The sequence below is a fragment of the Leuciscus leuciscus genome (assembly GCF_965113295.1).
Source record: "Leuciscus leuciscus genome assembly, chromosome: 12".
Classification (NCBI taxonomy): domain Eukaryota; kingdom Metazoa; phylum Chordata; class Actinopteri; order Cypriniformes; family Leuciscidae; genus Leuciscus; species Leuciscus leuciscus.
This window is the reverse complement of record NC_138736.1, coordinates 6,874,568-6,889,541: the sequence shown is the minus strand read 5'-3', so window position 1 is coordinate 6,889,541 and position 14,974 is coordinate 6,874,568. Positions and strand designations below refer to the sequence as shown.

At 38.9% G+C, this 14,974-nt stretch overlaps 1 protein-coding gene across 1 annotated transcript in view; it reads right to left on the bottom strand.

The window, feature by feature from the left end:
* The window catches only part of adgrb2 (adhesion G protein-coupled receptor B2), a 331,945-nt gene that overhangs the window by 247,795 nt on the left and 69,176 nt on the right, over positions 1-14,974 (bottom strand). The window contains 1 exon segment of the mRNA XM_082187020.1: positions 465-1,293. Coding sequence (XP_082043146.1) covers positions 465-1,278 — 814 coding nt within the window. The 5' untranslated portion in view covers positions 1,279-1,293.

Sequence of the window (14,974 nt, the reverse complement as noted above, 5' to 3'; positions counted from 1 at the left end):
TAATAAACACCAAAATGTTCTGACTGGTTATGATTTTGCCAGTGTCTACAGACAAAGTACTTGTCACTATAGAAGCTTATCGAGTCACAGCCAGTAAGGACACAGAGTGTAAGAGAAAGTAGCACACATGCCTCCCCGGTCCTCACCCTATATCAGCAGGACCAAACAGTGCAGCCAAGGGGAGTCAGTGATTACCATTTTATCACAAACAATTATCCTCATTGGAGGCAGTTCCAAATGCTTTAAAGTTACTTTCCCTTTTGTAATTAGAGGCAAATAATTGAAATATAAAATGAGCTCTCTAAATCAAATCAAGCTGAAAGTGAAACACTTTGTTTGTGATCCAAAACGAGCCCATGGTTACCCAATCAAACAAAGTAGCTTGTAAAGCAGCTTAATTGATTTTAATGAAACGGGCTGTAAAAGGAACAGCCAGCAGCAGGTCAAAAATAAGCCTGGCTTACCTTGCCGGACGTCTCTCGGTGCTATAGCGATGCCGTTCTTTGAATGCAGTTGTGTTACACAACAGTCGTCGGGTGGGGATTGCAACACGCTCGCGCTGGGGTCTAAGGAGTGGTTGTGGGGTGCAGTGGGCAGCAGGGACACCGGAGGGGCCGTGTTGGGACACACGCAACCCGTCTGGGAAATACTGCAGCTCTCGGCATCCCAGCCTGAGCCGACGTGCAAGCATTCCTCGAACCACCGGCACAGGACTCCACATGTAAACTGACTCGAATTCTCATTATTAATGAGCAGAACCTCTACGAGCCGGAAGTCCAGAGTTTCCGCCGACAAGGGGGTCTGGCCCTCGGACATCCCATCTTCGCTGTCGCTGTCTCTGCTGGGGTGTGCGGTCAAACACAGCTGCACAAAGTTCTTATCAAATTGCAGGAAGGTGTGGGGTCCTGGGACCATGCAGAGCTCAACGGCCTCAGGGTCCGAGGGGAAGGTGGGCTGGTCTGGGGGGCCACAGGTCTGGTTTGAGAGGTAGTGGTCCAGGGGCAACACCAGCGGGGAAAAAGCTAAACAGGCGCCGGCATGGCGATTGAAGCGGAAATAGAGCGAGTACTTGGTGGGGTCAGGGTTCTCCACAGTCCAGGAGCATCCGGATGCCAGAGCCGACGGGCTGGGAAAGAGGTCCCTGAGCGAAAAGGAGCCGTATAAAACCCCAGCCACCAGAGAGGAGCAGGGGGCAGCCTGACCCAGCGGCTCCACAGCCCAGGCCAGTGCAAAAAGGGATGACAGCACAGACAGACAGAGATGACCAGCAGTGTTCATCCTATGTCATTTGTCCTGCGGGGGAAGAAAGACGTATAGATGAGTGATCAACAACTTCAAACAATTAATCAGTCAAATATAATATTAAATCAGATCATCAGTTTATTTTTGCCCATTACTTGGCTTCAAACTATTTGAATATATTGTATAGTCTAAGGCTATACAATTCTGGCAAAATGGTTTGAACTATAAAAGTAGCATTGTAATGTGATAAAATACAAAACTTTTCACAGTTTGAAAGCAGCTGAAAAGTAATCGTTTTTTGGAATTATATTCTCGACCTTTCATCATTACACGATTTCAAAAAACACCTTAAAATATATTTTTTGCTTCTTGTTTCCCTGACCCCTGATTTTATGATCTGATTCTTGTTATGCTATCTCAGTCTGTTGTAATGTTTATTTGTATAATATTGTAAAGTGACCTTGAGTTTGCAAGAAATGCACAATATAAAATAAATTATTATAGACAGACAGACAGACAGACAGACAGATAGATAGATAGATAGATAGATAGATAGATAGATAGATAGATAGATAGATAGATAGATAGATAGATAGATAGATAGATTTTACTACACTAAGATATTTTATTATTTATTTTTAAATAACTGTTTATAAAAAAAATGCCACTCCTTACAGTATGTTGCTTATTTCAGGTTTTGATCAAATGAAGTGGCTATTTACATTTAGAAACTGCCATTTACAATGACTGTAATAGTGTTCAATTCTGTTTGCACCATATACAGAAAATAGAAATAAAGGCATCTTGTTTACACTAAGTGCAAATAGCATTGCATGTTATTTACACAGTGTAAACAGAAGAAATGTGCTGTTTGTGCTAAAATGAAAATCTCCCAGCAATGGTAGATGGATTTAGTGAAAAAAAACATGGCCGCACTTGCAAATATTTAGATGTATACTATTCATATTCAATAACTGTATGTTCATTGCTTTATTTTAAGGAAGTGCACCGATAACTGATGAGGATTTTCCATGCACAAAGTAAAGTTGATTATTTTCATTATCGCTTATTATCAATTAGTCGTCACAGCCCTAAATACTACAATAATTTGCTTTGTGTGAAACAGTATGTGTTGATAAAACAAAAGAGAAAGAGAGTTCTGAAAGAGAGAATGCAAGAAGGGCAACACAATGTTATTTGAATATTAGATTCATTAACAGATTTACATCACTAATCCTCTTTAATCTGCTCTGCAGAGTGTCATAAACAAATGGAACGACAACAGAAAAACCAAGACAGGAGAAACAGAGTGAGATGAAGAGCAACGGTCGTGTCACATATCGGGCCATTTAAGCTCTCTGACAGCATTAATGAAGCGGAAAGTTTTCCTATAAATCAGCCCCTTCGGTCTTGATTCCCGTCTGCCAGAGCTCCTCACGCCAGCCTTTATCCTCAGCTGCGTTTGCGAGCCCTAATTCAGCCTCTCCTGAGCCACCACTCACTTCTCATTCAGTCGGCCCACCCCTCTGGCACCGGTCCCTTTGTCTTAATTACATGTGGTTAGTGGGTCACATTACTGGCATACAGTTGGCTGCGGTGGGACGTGCTTCATTTGGAGGGCCTTCGGGTTTCCGTACACTCCCACCTGGATCAATAGGTGGAAATCTCTGACTTTCTCCCTCCTTTCTGCCTTTTTGTCATTCTGTCTCACCCTTCCTCTCCTCCTTCCCACTCAGAGCAGACTTGTAAATCATTTCAGGGCTGCGTGTTCTCTCTGTGAAGGTCGCAATCCTATTCAAAAAGACACAAAACGGACACGCATACTTTTCTCCGATGTCTGAAATCCCTGACGGATGTACCGAAAAGACTGATGACTCTTCTGTGGAGGGTTTAGCCTCTCAACTAATCTCCCACACTTTCATTTGCGTGCACACACACACAGACACACACAAACACGCATCGCTAGTTTCCCACTGTGACATTTACATGTCTTTGAGTTTTTGTTCAACAGGATGTGGCACATGGCGCCCTTTTTAAAAAAAAATTTTTTATGTTTGATAATTTTTTATCTATTGATTCAAAATACATAAGAATGCAAATTCACACACAGAATGACTTGAACACACCTCTTCTATGAAAGTATGTCTTTAATTATTGAGTTAAAGGGGTCATGAACTGGCTTTTTTTGTATGTATATATATATATATATATATATATATATATATATATATATATATATATATATATATATTGTTGTCTGAGGTCAACTTATGACGTTCGCTTGGTTTTTACATTCAAAAACATCAAAATGAATAAGTAATAGGCTATTTTCTACCCTGGTTTTGAGCCTAGCTTTTTTTTTATGGGCTTGCCGCATTGAAGACTTGGAAGTAAACGCCCACTGCTATGATTGGATAACAGTTTTGCATATTATAATGACTTTTATTTAATGCACAAATCAGTGGGCGGGGCTAAATAGGCAGTGTTGAAGTAGGCGTTGATCTTCTTCTGCGGAGGTGGTGTTTGATACCCTTTGACGTCATAGACCCCCCACTTCGTTCGCTGTGCCTGGTGTCAATAATAGCTTTTATTGGACTGACAAGGAAGCTTTCAGTTCTGAAACTTACAGGATATTCTTATAGAATGATGACCTCGCTCTTATATGTCAAAAGCTCAAGGAAAATTAGATTTCTCAGTTCATCACCCCTTTAAAATTCATTTTGATAATTGTGTTGGGTATGAAGTCAAAAATGTATATATAAATGTAACGAATTATTATTATTATTATTAAAAATGTCAAGGTGATACAAAGGTCCTGATATCACAATGAAAAAAAAAAAAAATGAAAAAAAAAAAGCTTAATTAAAAGCATCTTTAAAAAATTTTTTATAATATTTATTTCTTCGACAAATTAAAATAAAATAAAAACACTTCACAGCTTATCCATGTTTAAAACCCACAACAATGATATCATATAGAAACCGGATCAGGACCAGCAGAGCTCAATCAGCTTGTGTCATGTGGTAATGATCTGATTGCTTGTAAGTAACGATTAAGATAACTTGACACTTACACGATAATTAAAACATTGAACCTTATGAAACGAACATCAATGCCAAGAATATATTTCTAAGGACTTGGTATATGTGTTTTAAAAGAGATTTTTCCTTTTTAAATGAGAGCATTTTTCCTTTTCTTTATCATGTATTTGACACATTTTGCTGAGGACGCAGCCTTTCATGCTTATTTCGAGTTTACCTTTGATAGAGCATCAAAAGTTTAATATATAAAGATAAAACGCATTTGTCTAGTCTAGCATCTGTTGGGATGTTATGAATATTCCGATGCATCCCAAAAGCACATTATCTCAGTGTATGAGGTGTGCTGGAATCAGTCACCAGCAGTGAAGCGAGTTAAATGGAGCTACGAATTGGCTCTGGAGAGGGGCCTTCAGACAAGGCAGATGAAAACATGAGGGTTTAAAGTGGATATATCTTTCATATGACAAGAGCTTCCTGACTCAAGCTTATTATGACATGGCTGGAATAAAGGGTTTACATGAACAAAATGGCACAAACAAATTATTCTACCAAGAAATAAATAAATAGATGAATTGGCACAAAGAAACGAGTCGCACTCCATTTCACAAGTGCTTATCGCTTCTCTCGTGTCTCATATTTTTGGAAAATGCTTATCAGATCATGCGTTTGCTTATTTAGTTATTGATTTACTTTGTGAGATTATTATTATTTTTTTTTTTTTTTTGCCACTGGCTATTTTAAACTGCAGGGAGCAGACGGACCATATCTGAATGTTTGTATACATGTGACACTAATCTGATTGTGTTCCCCTCCCTGAATCATGTGAACAAATCCTTTCAAATCCGATTTGCTTTACTTTCATACTGTATGTGGTCCTGGATTTGATACATTTCTGATTGGAGTCAAATCTGTCACACCAAAATAAAACAACACTGTTCATTCATTAAAAAAAATCAATAAAAAAAATCCAACAGAACCAGAGATGGCAAAATAACACTTAATTGATATTGGGGGATATGATTCATTTAGGCAAAACAGAGCTGCGTTAGGACATTAGTTTTGCACCTTCCAGCGCCAACTTTAATGCTGAGAAATGTGAGAACAATTCAAGAGGCCCAAAGTCCCTGGAGGATAAATGTAGGATAAATTCATAAATGTACATTACACAATATATAAATAATATACAAGTACAGTGTAATGTGTCCATGCATTGGGAAATAGCACCAAAATAATTCATTCAGCTCTTTTTAAGGCAGCTGTTTGTTTAAACATCATATATACAGGTCACTGACAAAAATGAATGAGAACCGTCAAAGCAAAATTATAATTATGGCCAATATGAACACAGCCACCATTTCTCAAACATATATGTGTACTTTATTCCTGTGATGACTATACCACCTGGATACATTTTCAGGTACTCGATTACTTATATAAAAGTACTTTTTGAATATTATTTGTTCATTATGTACACCAGTGAGCAGCTGTCAGTAAAAACAGAAGAGCATCCCTCACTAGCACAAAGAAATCAAACACTAAACCGCCTCTGAGAACAGAAGCTTGAAAGAAGGTGGGAAAGACATAGAAGGTCAGGCAAACACTGTGTAAGGAGCATGTCTGGAAATAATAGGTTCTGAGATGAAACTGAAACAGTAATGAAAGACAGTGCAGACATGGGGCACTATCTTACACCCGGCGCAATGCAGCACCAAGCGCGACGCAAGTGTTTTTTGCTAGTTTCAGTCCGACGCAGTTATCATTTTCAATTTGTTTAAATAGCAAATGCATTTGCGCCCATTTGAGCGCCCATGGGCATGCTGGTCTGAAAACGAGGTGTGTTCTGGCACATTGTTGGTGCGTTGCTATTTTGAGGCAACAGAAATAGACTGCGCCATTGACCAACTGAAACCTGGTCTAAAGTCAATGACAAAATTATTTATTTATTTGTTTTGTTTAAAGAGCGTTAGTAATATGCGCCTATAGGCGGGTCCACAACGCGCGTACACTCTGCTTATTAAACACACAGGGACGCACAGCAGCACACAAACATGCCAGATATTAAAAATAAAAGGATTGCAATGTAAAAGATTATTATTGTGCACATAAAGATATGGTGAAATGTCCCGTAGATGGTCTGCTTGCACACTTTTACCTCACGCACGAGCAGATCCGTTTGCGCTCTGGAGACGAGTTCGTTCTTTCCACTATCAAATTCCATCATGTAAATAGCAAATCTGCCATGACGCGAGCACAACTGGCATTTAAAGGGAATGGGAGATGAGACTCTGATTGGTTTAACACACGTAAATCCCAAAACACACCCATTACTCATTATGAGAATAGGGACAACCCTTTTAGACCATGCGCTGGGAGCGCCGACCATTTTTCCCGTCGTTAAACTAGCAAAAGTGTATTCGGACTCGCCCTAAGTGAACTTGCCCCGTGCGCTTTAGACCATGCGCTTAGATCGTTAAAATAGGGCCCATAGGGATCTTTCGAGATGCTTTTTGTCAACTTTATCATTTTGTATCTCTGCTTAAAAAACACAAACTTTGGGTGTGACATATTTAAAGGCCTGTCCTATTTAAAATAGCCAATGGACTTTAGTTACATCACAGCCATGATTTATTACTTGCTGGATGGTTGCAAGGGGTGGGGCATTTACATTCAAGAGATATTTTTTTATTGGACACAAATCTCTATAGTGCAGAATGAGTCATCAATATTTTGTTCCATTTTCCTGGAAGTCAAAGGCTTTAAAATGCACACATCTGCTAAAACTGAATTTTATATTTGTTAAAAGCCAACGTTTAGGAGCACACTAGCATACAGATGACCTCAAAGCTAAAAGACATGGACTAAAGCCACAAAACTCTCATTTTGATTTCCATAGGTCTTTAATATGAAGAGACTACTGTAAGCATGCAATTTCGTAGCTTGATTAGCAAGAAAAGTAAATACTGTGGTGCTTCCAAAAATGTGCCTTCTTTTGTTTGATCTGCTCGACCAGCCTGACATAGTAACACTAAATCAGCCAATGGCGTGGCTTTGGGGGTGGGGCTATCAGTATATCCAACCAATGACAAAATGACATAAAAATGATATATAAAACACACACATATATATATATATATATATATATATTTTTTTTTTTTTTTTTTTTTTTTTTTTTTGCTGATGCTAGTGGTCCAAAAAGTTTACACTTCACCTTTAAAGAACAACACTTAGCTTATTCACATTTAAACAGCCAGAATACTAACAAATGCAGTGTGAAGATAAAGACGAACATGTCCAGAATGGCTTGCTAAATATTTTTTGTCAATTACTCATCTTGTGAAATTACTCATATACTTCTGGTCGGCTTGAACATTGTTAAATGACTTCAAAGCAGCTCTTGCCACAAAAGCAAAGCTTTGTAGTTCTGTGTTCAGGTCAGGTAGGCCAGCTCCTTGAGACCACATCCCCAGGGTGTAAAATCATACACTGACACACACCCTCACAAACAATTACATAATTTTCCGGCTGAACGAGCCATGTTTCATAACAGATGGAAGCAGCACCTTGACATTTGTAGATCCTTCTTCAGTGTGCGTGCTCAAGATCCATCTGAGCATTTGATTGATGGATACAAGGATTCTCAGGCAACCTTGGGGTCCCCTGGCTGTACGGAGGGTATCAAAGGCCCTGTAGTGGCTCCTACAGCAAGCTAATGCAATGCTATAATGACCTTTCAGATGCAGGAGAGCAGGCTGAATATGCAAAAATGGCAAGGTCAGGTTAAGGGCACATATGTTGCCTTTGGATATGATGTCCAAGAGTCTAAGCAAGACTCCATATGAGGTTTGAAAGACAAAATGTACTTGAGTATAGTGGACTTTGGAGAGGTGAAGAGTAAATACCAGATGTTTGGTGATTTCCCATCAGGAAAAGGAGGATGTGTGTTGGAGAGTGTGAATAATTTTTCTTCAGCAACATTACTTGATTGGTTATATTAAGTACTAAATGACAAAATTTCTCTTTAAATAACAGCATTGATCGGGTGTTCTAGAGTTCTTCTACTGGACTTGAAAGTCCTAAATGTGAAGATTTCACATTAAACATACTAATCTATTGCATTATCAATAGGGACGGCAATTGAATTCACAATTAACAGTCAACTATTCTGCAGTCACTCTACAGTAAATCAATGGGAACCACATTGGAAAACAGTATTCTCAGTCCTTATATTCTCATTTTCAGGCCAATTTATAATTCACAACCATGACATTCAAGCACTTTGCATATATATATATATATATATATATATATATATATATATATATATATATATATATATAACAATATTATTATTATTATTATTATTATTCATTGTGATTTTCAATTTTCAGTTTATGCATTCTCTGGGAATTGAACCCATGGCCTTGGCGCTTCTAGGGCCATCCTTTACTTTTTCAGCAACAGGAAAGTTGCCTGAATTCTGAACACATCTAAGCATTTTCAACCAATATATTTAGTGTATGCCATTCTAATTTTAACAGAGTGCTGCACGATTATTTGAGCTGCCAAGTTTTTGTTCAGTCAGTTTCAGATTTACCCACCACTAAACATTACGTTTAAAAAACAAAAACAATTATTGTAGAAATCAGTTAAACAGCCCCTGAGGGCAGATTGAGCTACAGTCCAGACCAGAGTTTATGTCAATAATCATAAGCATGGCTCTGTGAGACTAAATGCCTTGCAAATTAGTATTAAGTTTTGTGAATCAACCTTCCAGTTCACAGAATGCCATACCACAGATTGACCCCAACATGTTCACATTATTAGCCCAGAGCATACACCAACAACCCACAGAGTCAAGCAAGTCTTTCCCAGCCCTTATTCCTCAGTTTCAGTAATCAGAACTAATGCATTCTAAATATATTAAGGAGTTAGAGTTTAAAGGTCAAATACATCAGCTAGGAGGTCTGTCTTCACCTAAAGTGTCAGGGTCAGTGTCGATATGCTGGCCTAGTAAAACCCTGACCCATTTCAGCAGCCCTAAGTGTGAAAGCCCTCAGCTTTGAGATACTGTGCAGAAAAACTGAATGTTCTGCTTCACTAACCAGGATACCTAGTGAGAGACCTGACCCTCGTTTCTGTTTCATCAGGCTCTGTGTATACCGCTCGGGGATGGGATTAGGAATGAGAGATACCAACTTTCTCTCAGGCCACAATGCCTCATAGTCTTCCATCACCTTACCAAAGTCAGCGTCATCTCATTGCCAATGAAGTCATTTTATTGAGACTAGCAAAAATAGACACACATTATTTTCACAAATATCATCAATCATGTTCATCATCATTTGCTACTATCAGAGGAGTACAAAGCTACATGATGCGAACACACAAAGTATTGAAAATTCGAATACATTACACTTAACTACAAACACATATCCAAACCCATTTCATGCTTTCACTGATGGACCAAATCATCCACTCCAAACACAACTAAAGTTTATGCTGTGGTATCGCTATGGTAATATTAACCTGAGTCTTCACATCCTCATCCTTTGGAAGTGTATACAAAGAGAATTTGCTTTTGCAGTGCAGAAAACAGCAACTTTCTACAACTACAGTGTAATAAAATAGAAAAAGAAATTGTTCGCAGGCAGTCAATGAAGACCATTGGCAATATACACATTTGTTACATTGTTAAATTGGTATGTTACAGAAAATTTGTCTTTTGGGAGACAATAACTGTATTGGTCTTTAGACCTTTTACATTCACACACAGCTATATTACATACAACATGACATGTAACAATCAAAAAACACAAATACTATTGGCCAATTGTCTATTAATAGTTCTAAAGTGCACTAGATACTAGAAATCCCCCCCCCCCCCATCGTGACTCTAGGATAAGCCCTTGATGTCCACCCCGGATCCAGAGTACAAGTACATGAGCTCTCTGAAGAAGACCCCATAGGAGAGAAGCTCACCCCTCTCTCTCGTCAACAAGGTCATGTGGACCGCATGGTGGAAGATTAAATTACATTTTCTGTGGAGTGGATGCAGCGCCGTGGCTATTTTACTCAGACCCCCAAGGCCTCTCGCAGAGCGTCCCGTGGTCAGGGGCTGGCTAACATCGAACCTCTCTTTCATTGACATGCTTACACTCCCCATTAGACCTGCCCTGCTTTAGTCATTGATTTATTCATCCACACTGCAGGGGGCTAATAAGCAGCAAAAGCAGAAAGAACAGGGTTTAATTTTCCAGGGACAAAGGAGATATTGAGGCAATTACAACGGTGGGAAAGACAGGGTACGCGTTAAGCCTTGAAGGTCACCAATTGCCGCCTAAATGACAGGAGAGAAAAAGACACCACTTCAATGGTATTATCATGATGCATCATACAAAAATGGCTGAAAATGGCATTTGGGTGATGCATTATCTTGCCGTGCCTTGTGGCATCTTCTGATATGAATATCCACATCGTGCTGAATTGATTGAGACTGGCTGATAACCGATCGATAGCCTGCACCACGGCAGGAAGTTATCGGCACGATAAGCTTTCTGTGATCTCTCTTAAGGATGGCAGTAGATAAACGTTAACAGTGACACAAAAAAAAGTCATATAAAATCAAAAAAGGTATTGAATGCATGTTTCTGATTTTATTGTGAGTGTTTCATGCTTGTTTCATGCTCTCTATCTCTACCTCCATACACTCATATGTTTAGTATGATTGGCTAAAAACCAATTATTTTGATCAAGATAATCGTTATTGTGACAGGCCTAACCCAAAGAGACTTGAATTGCATTGGGCCAAGTGTGGCACACACGTCCTAATAAAATGAAGTCAAAACATTGGTGGCTGGCTGCAGTATAGGTCATGAACCCTGCCCTATCCAAGTAATCGAATGGGACGTGACTCAAACTTAGAAAATCCAATTACACAATGTCCAAATTACATCATTGGCACGAGATGTCAACAGCCAGTTCTGGAACATGTTGGCTTAATTTTACTACAGTGGAAGGAAGTAGAGACACTTCATCTTTTTTGATGAATTCGATTACTTGGGGCAGTCATGGCCTAGTGGTTAGGGAGTTGATCTGGTGACCCAAAGGTTGCTGGTTCGATTCCAGAACTGGTGGGAAATGACTGAGGTGCCCATGAGCAAGGCACTAACCCCTAACCCCTAATCGCTCCCCGGGCGCCACACAAAGGCTGCCCGCTGCTCTGGGTGTGTGTATCCACGTTTGCTGTGTGTGTTAACTACTCACTACTCTGCTCCTAATGTGTGTGCATTAACTTGGATGGGTTAAATGCAGAGGTCAAATTCCAAGAATGGGTTACCATACTTGGCCGTCACTTTCACTTTCACTTTACAGTCTATGCATTGAGCGTATACATTTAAAATATAATAATAATAATAATAATAATAATAATCAGTTCATGCATTCCCTCGGAACTGAACCCATGACCGTAGCGTAGCTATCATCATGGTCAACTGTTTGAGCTATCTGTACAGGAAAGCATGCCCAAGTTCTCAAAATAACAAGTAATGTTTCCAGCTTAAGATGGTTTGCTGGTCTTAGGTTTAAACTGGTCTCCAAGCCCATCAACGCTGGTTTTCTGATGTTCTGGGAGATGGATGGGAGACCATCAAAGACCAGCAAACCAGCTTAGGCTGGTTCAAGGGCTGACTCTACTTCAGTGCACACTTTCCACAAACCCTCAATTCCCGATAGATAAAATCAAATCATGTCCTACTTTTTTGCTTTGAATATCTTTTTTACTTGGAAATGTTATATTACAGAAATAAAACATTCACACCGACAATGTTTTTCCACTCAATGCAATACAGCGTACTCGAGAAAAATAAGACATCTTCAAACAAAAAGCAAACAAACTTTCCAGACAGCATTTACAGTAACAAGTGAGGGAAAGGCGAAGTTAAATAAATAAATAAATAAATGGAGCAAGATGGGAAAAATATAAAATTAGACATGAGAGAAGTAGTAACCATGGCAACATCACTGAGAGTTTTATATCAGTTGAGTTTGAGGGCTGAGGGCTTTTGAGGGCTTTTTGCAGTTGTTTTCGCCCAACAGGTTTCTCCAGAGACCCTTAAAGAGCATTCCTGAACACAGAACAAATGCTCTACACAGAGACACAGAGAGCAGCTTCAATGAAACATTATTCACACATGACTTTAAAGGATTCTGGTGACCGATAAAAACAAGCTGCAAAGTAACATGACAATGATCTGAGTAGGGCTAAGTATCGCCAACTTCACAAGCATAACATACAAATTATGATACATATTTGTATACTGTAAATATGTGGGTGTTTATGTATAAAACAAATTACGTTGGTCTTCTCACATCAACAGTCTGAGTTCTAGACTGCAAGAGGCTTCACTTTTTTTGTGAAGGTTAGAAGTATTTGGGGTAAACCAGAAGATTTTGTTTCTGTTTTATAAGTCTGTTTTTGAGAGTTTGATAATATACGGTATTACAGCATGGACACCTGACTGTACAATCAAAATCGAAACTTGCATGACTAATAAATACTGCTCGAAAAATGAGAAAGTGGGAGAAGAAACGACTTATACTTGAGTTACATTTGTTGCTGATGAAACATTTTAAATGAGAAGTTTAACATGCTATCCTCAGGGAGACGATTTAGGATTTACAAAATCTATTTTGTGCCAACACAATTATTGAATAAAATTCTGAATAGAAATCTGAGATTTAGGTATACTGTAGGTTTTTAATATATTTATGTGTTGCTTACAACTCTCTCTGTTGGTATGTATTTTGTTATGCAAGTCCAAAGTTGTGTTCTGGCCATGTTAAGTTCAAGACAAATTACCCTGAAATAGGACAATAAAGTATATTTAATTAAATTCATTAAATGTCTTGTGATTCAGCAACTTGTGATCCATCACGATATCATAACTGGACTGCGATTGAAAAATCAGTGTGTTTGAATATGTGAAGTCTCTCTTGTGTGGTTTGTTTCATTTTTATCCAGCCAGGAGCTTCATGGAAAAGTGGCTGTGATATGAATGCACATAAATAACAATTGAATGAATCGCGATACATTTCGATACATGATTATTATCACCATGACCCTAAGAAAAATATATTTTCCTTCACAATAAGCAATCCAGGCACATTCTTCTTGTTAAGGCCTTGTCTGTGTGTGCATGGCCATTGTGTGGTGTTTGCTAAAAGGTACATTTCCTTGCCTTTGGGGCATCGTGATAAATTCATAAGCTTTGAGAGTGATGTTTATTTAAGGTAGGAGAGAACAAACCAGTGACATGTTGTGTGTGATTTCTCTGCAAGACAGCGGGAGCTCAAACAGCAGTCACAGCGTGCCAACCCTCAACCCTTTCATAAATTATTGATGCGTGGTGCCCTGTTCGTGCGGCAGGACACCGGAAAAATAGGAACAAGGTTTTCTTCTTCATTTAGGAACGCAGAGACACCATGAAACTACAGTTTTACACAAGGACGAGCATCAGAATGAGTCATCAGTATGACCAAACTGTTATGAAATGTCTGTGTGTATATATATATATATATATATATATATATTAGTGGTGGGCCGTTATCGGCGTTAACGTGCTGCGTTAACGCGAGACTCTTATCGCGCGATAAAAAAAATATCGCCGTTAATCTATTCTCCAAGTTGGGTTGGGAGATGGCTCTACACAAGCTATGATGACGCAATCTACCCGCGGCCGCGAGGTAAACCCGGCTGCAACGCATATTCGTCGTCATCTTAAGTAAACACGGCTGAAAGTGAAAGCTGGTGAAAAAGATCGGTGCAACATCCATTATTTGGACTTGGTTCGGGTTTAAGCCGTCCGACGAGCAGCAGCAAACTATATACAGAGTGTGTGGGGTAACAGTTCGGTAAGTTAACACACGACTAATCCGTTCGACCACCTCAAATTCAAAACGAAACATGATATCACTGAATACCAGCGCGCGCGTATTATTCCCATTCCAATATATCTTAGTGGTGTAGCACATAATCTCGATTTTAAGAATCGTTGTTGTGTTTCTTTTTAACTGAAAAGACATCAGTTAGACAATATTCTAATTTTAAATTTGGGGTTTCATAAGCTCCAAGCCATAATAAACATTAGACCTACTTAAGTCTCTGCAGCTAGTGTACTTAAATTGTATTTATCTGCAAAATTATGTTGTATACTTACAGTTTTGCACAATATATGTTCTCAAAACTACATACACCCTTTAAAAAAAAATACATTTAGCAGTTGTTTAGCATGGGTCTGTGTAATCTGTTCTGAAATGGTTTTATTATAATATACTGTATATCGTTATCGCAAGAGGCTGCAATGTATATCACAATATAGATTTTAGGCCATATCGCCCATCCCTAATTGATAGCCTATAGTAGTTGATAATAACATAGGCCTACCTAATGTTGCCTACGGACGGTAACAGTACAGTAGTAACCTTTTACAGTCTATGAGTAGAACAGCTTTCTCAAGCAGTTTGTGATGCATTTTGGAAACAGGAGATGAGCCCCTGGTCTAATGCGCCACCTGGCTTGAGAAACCCGTTCTCAAAGACTTACTTTTATAGTCATTATTTGGGTAGCACACATATTCTGAATGCCTTCGGCAGAATTCAAATGAGCCATTTTAATCTAGATTAAAAAAATTAAT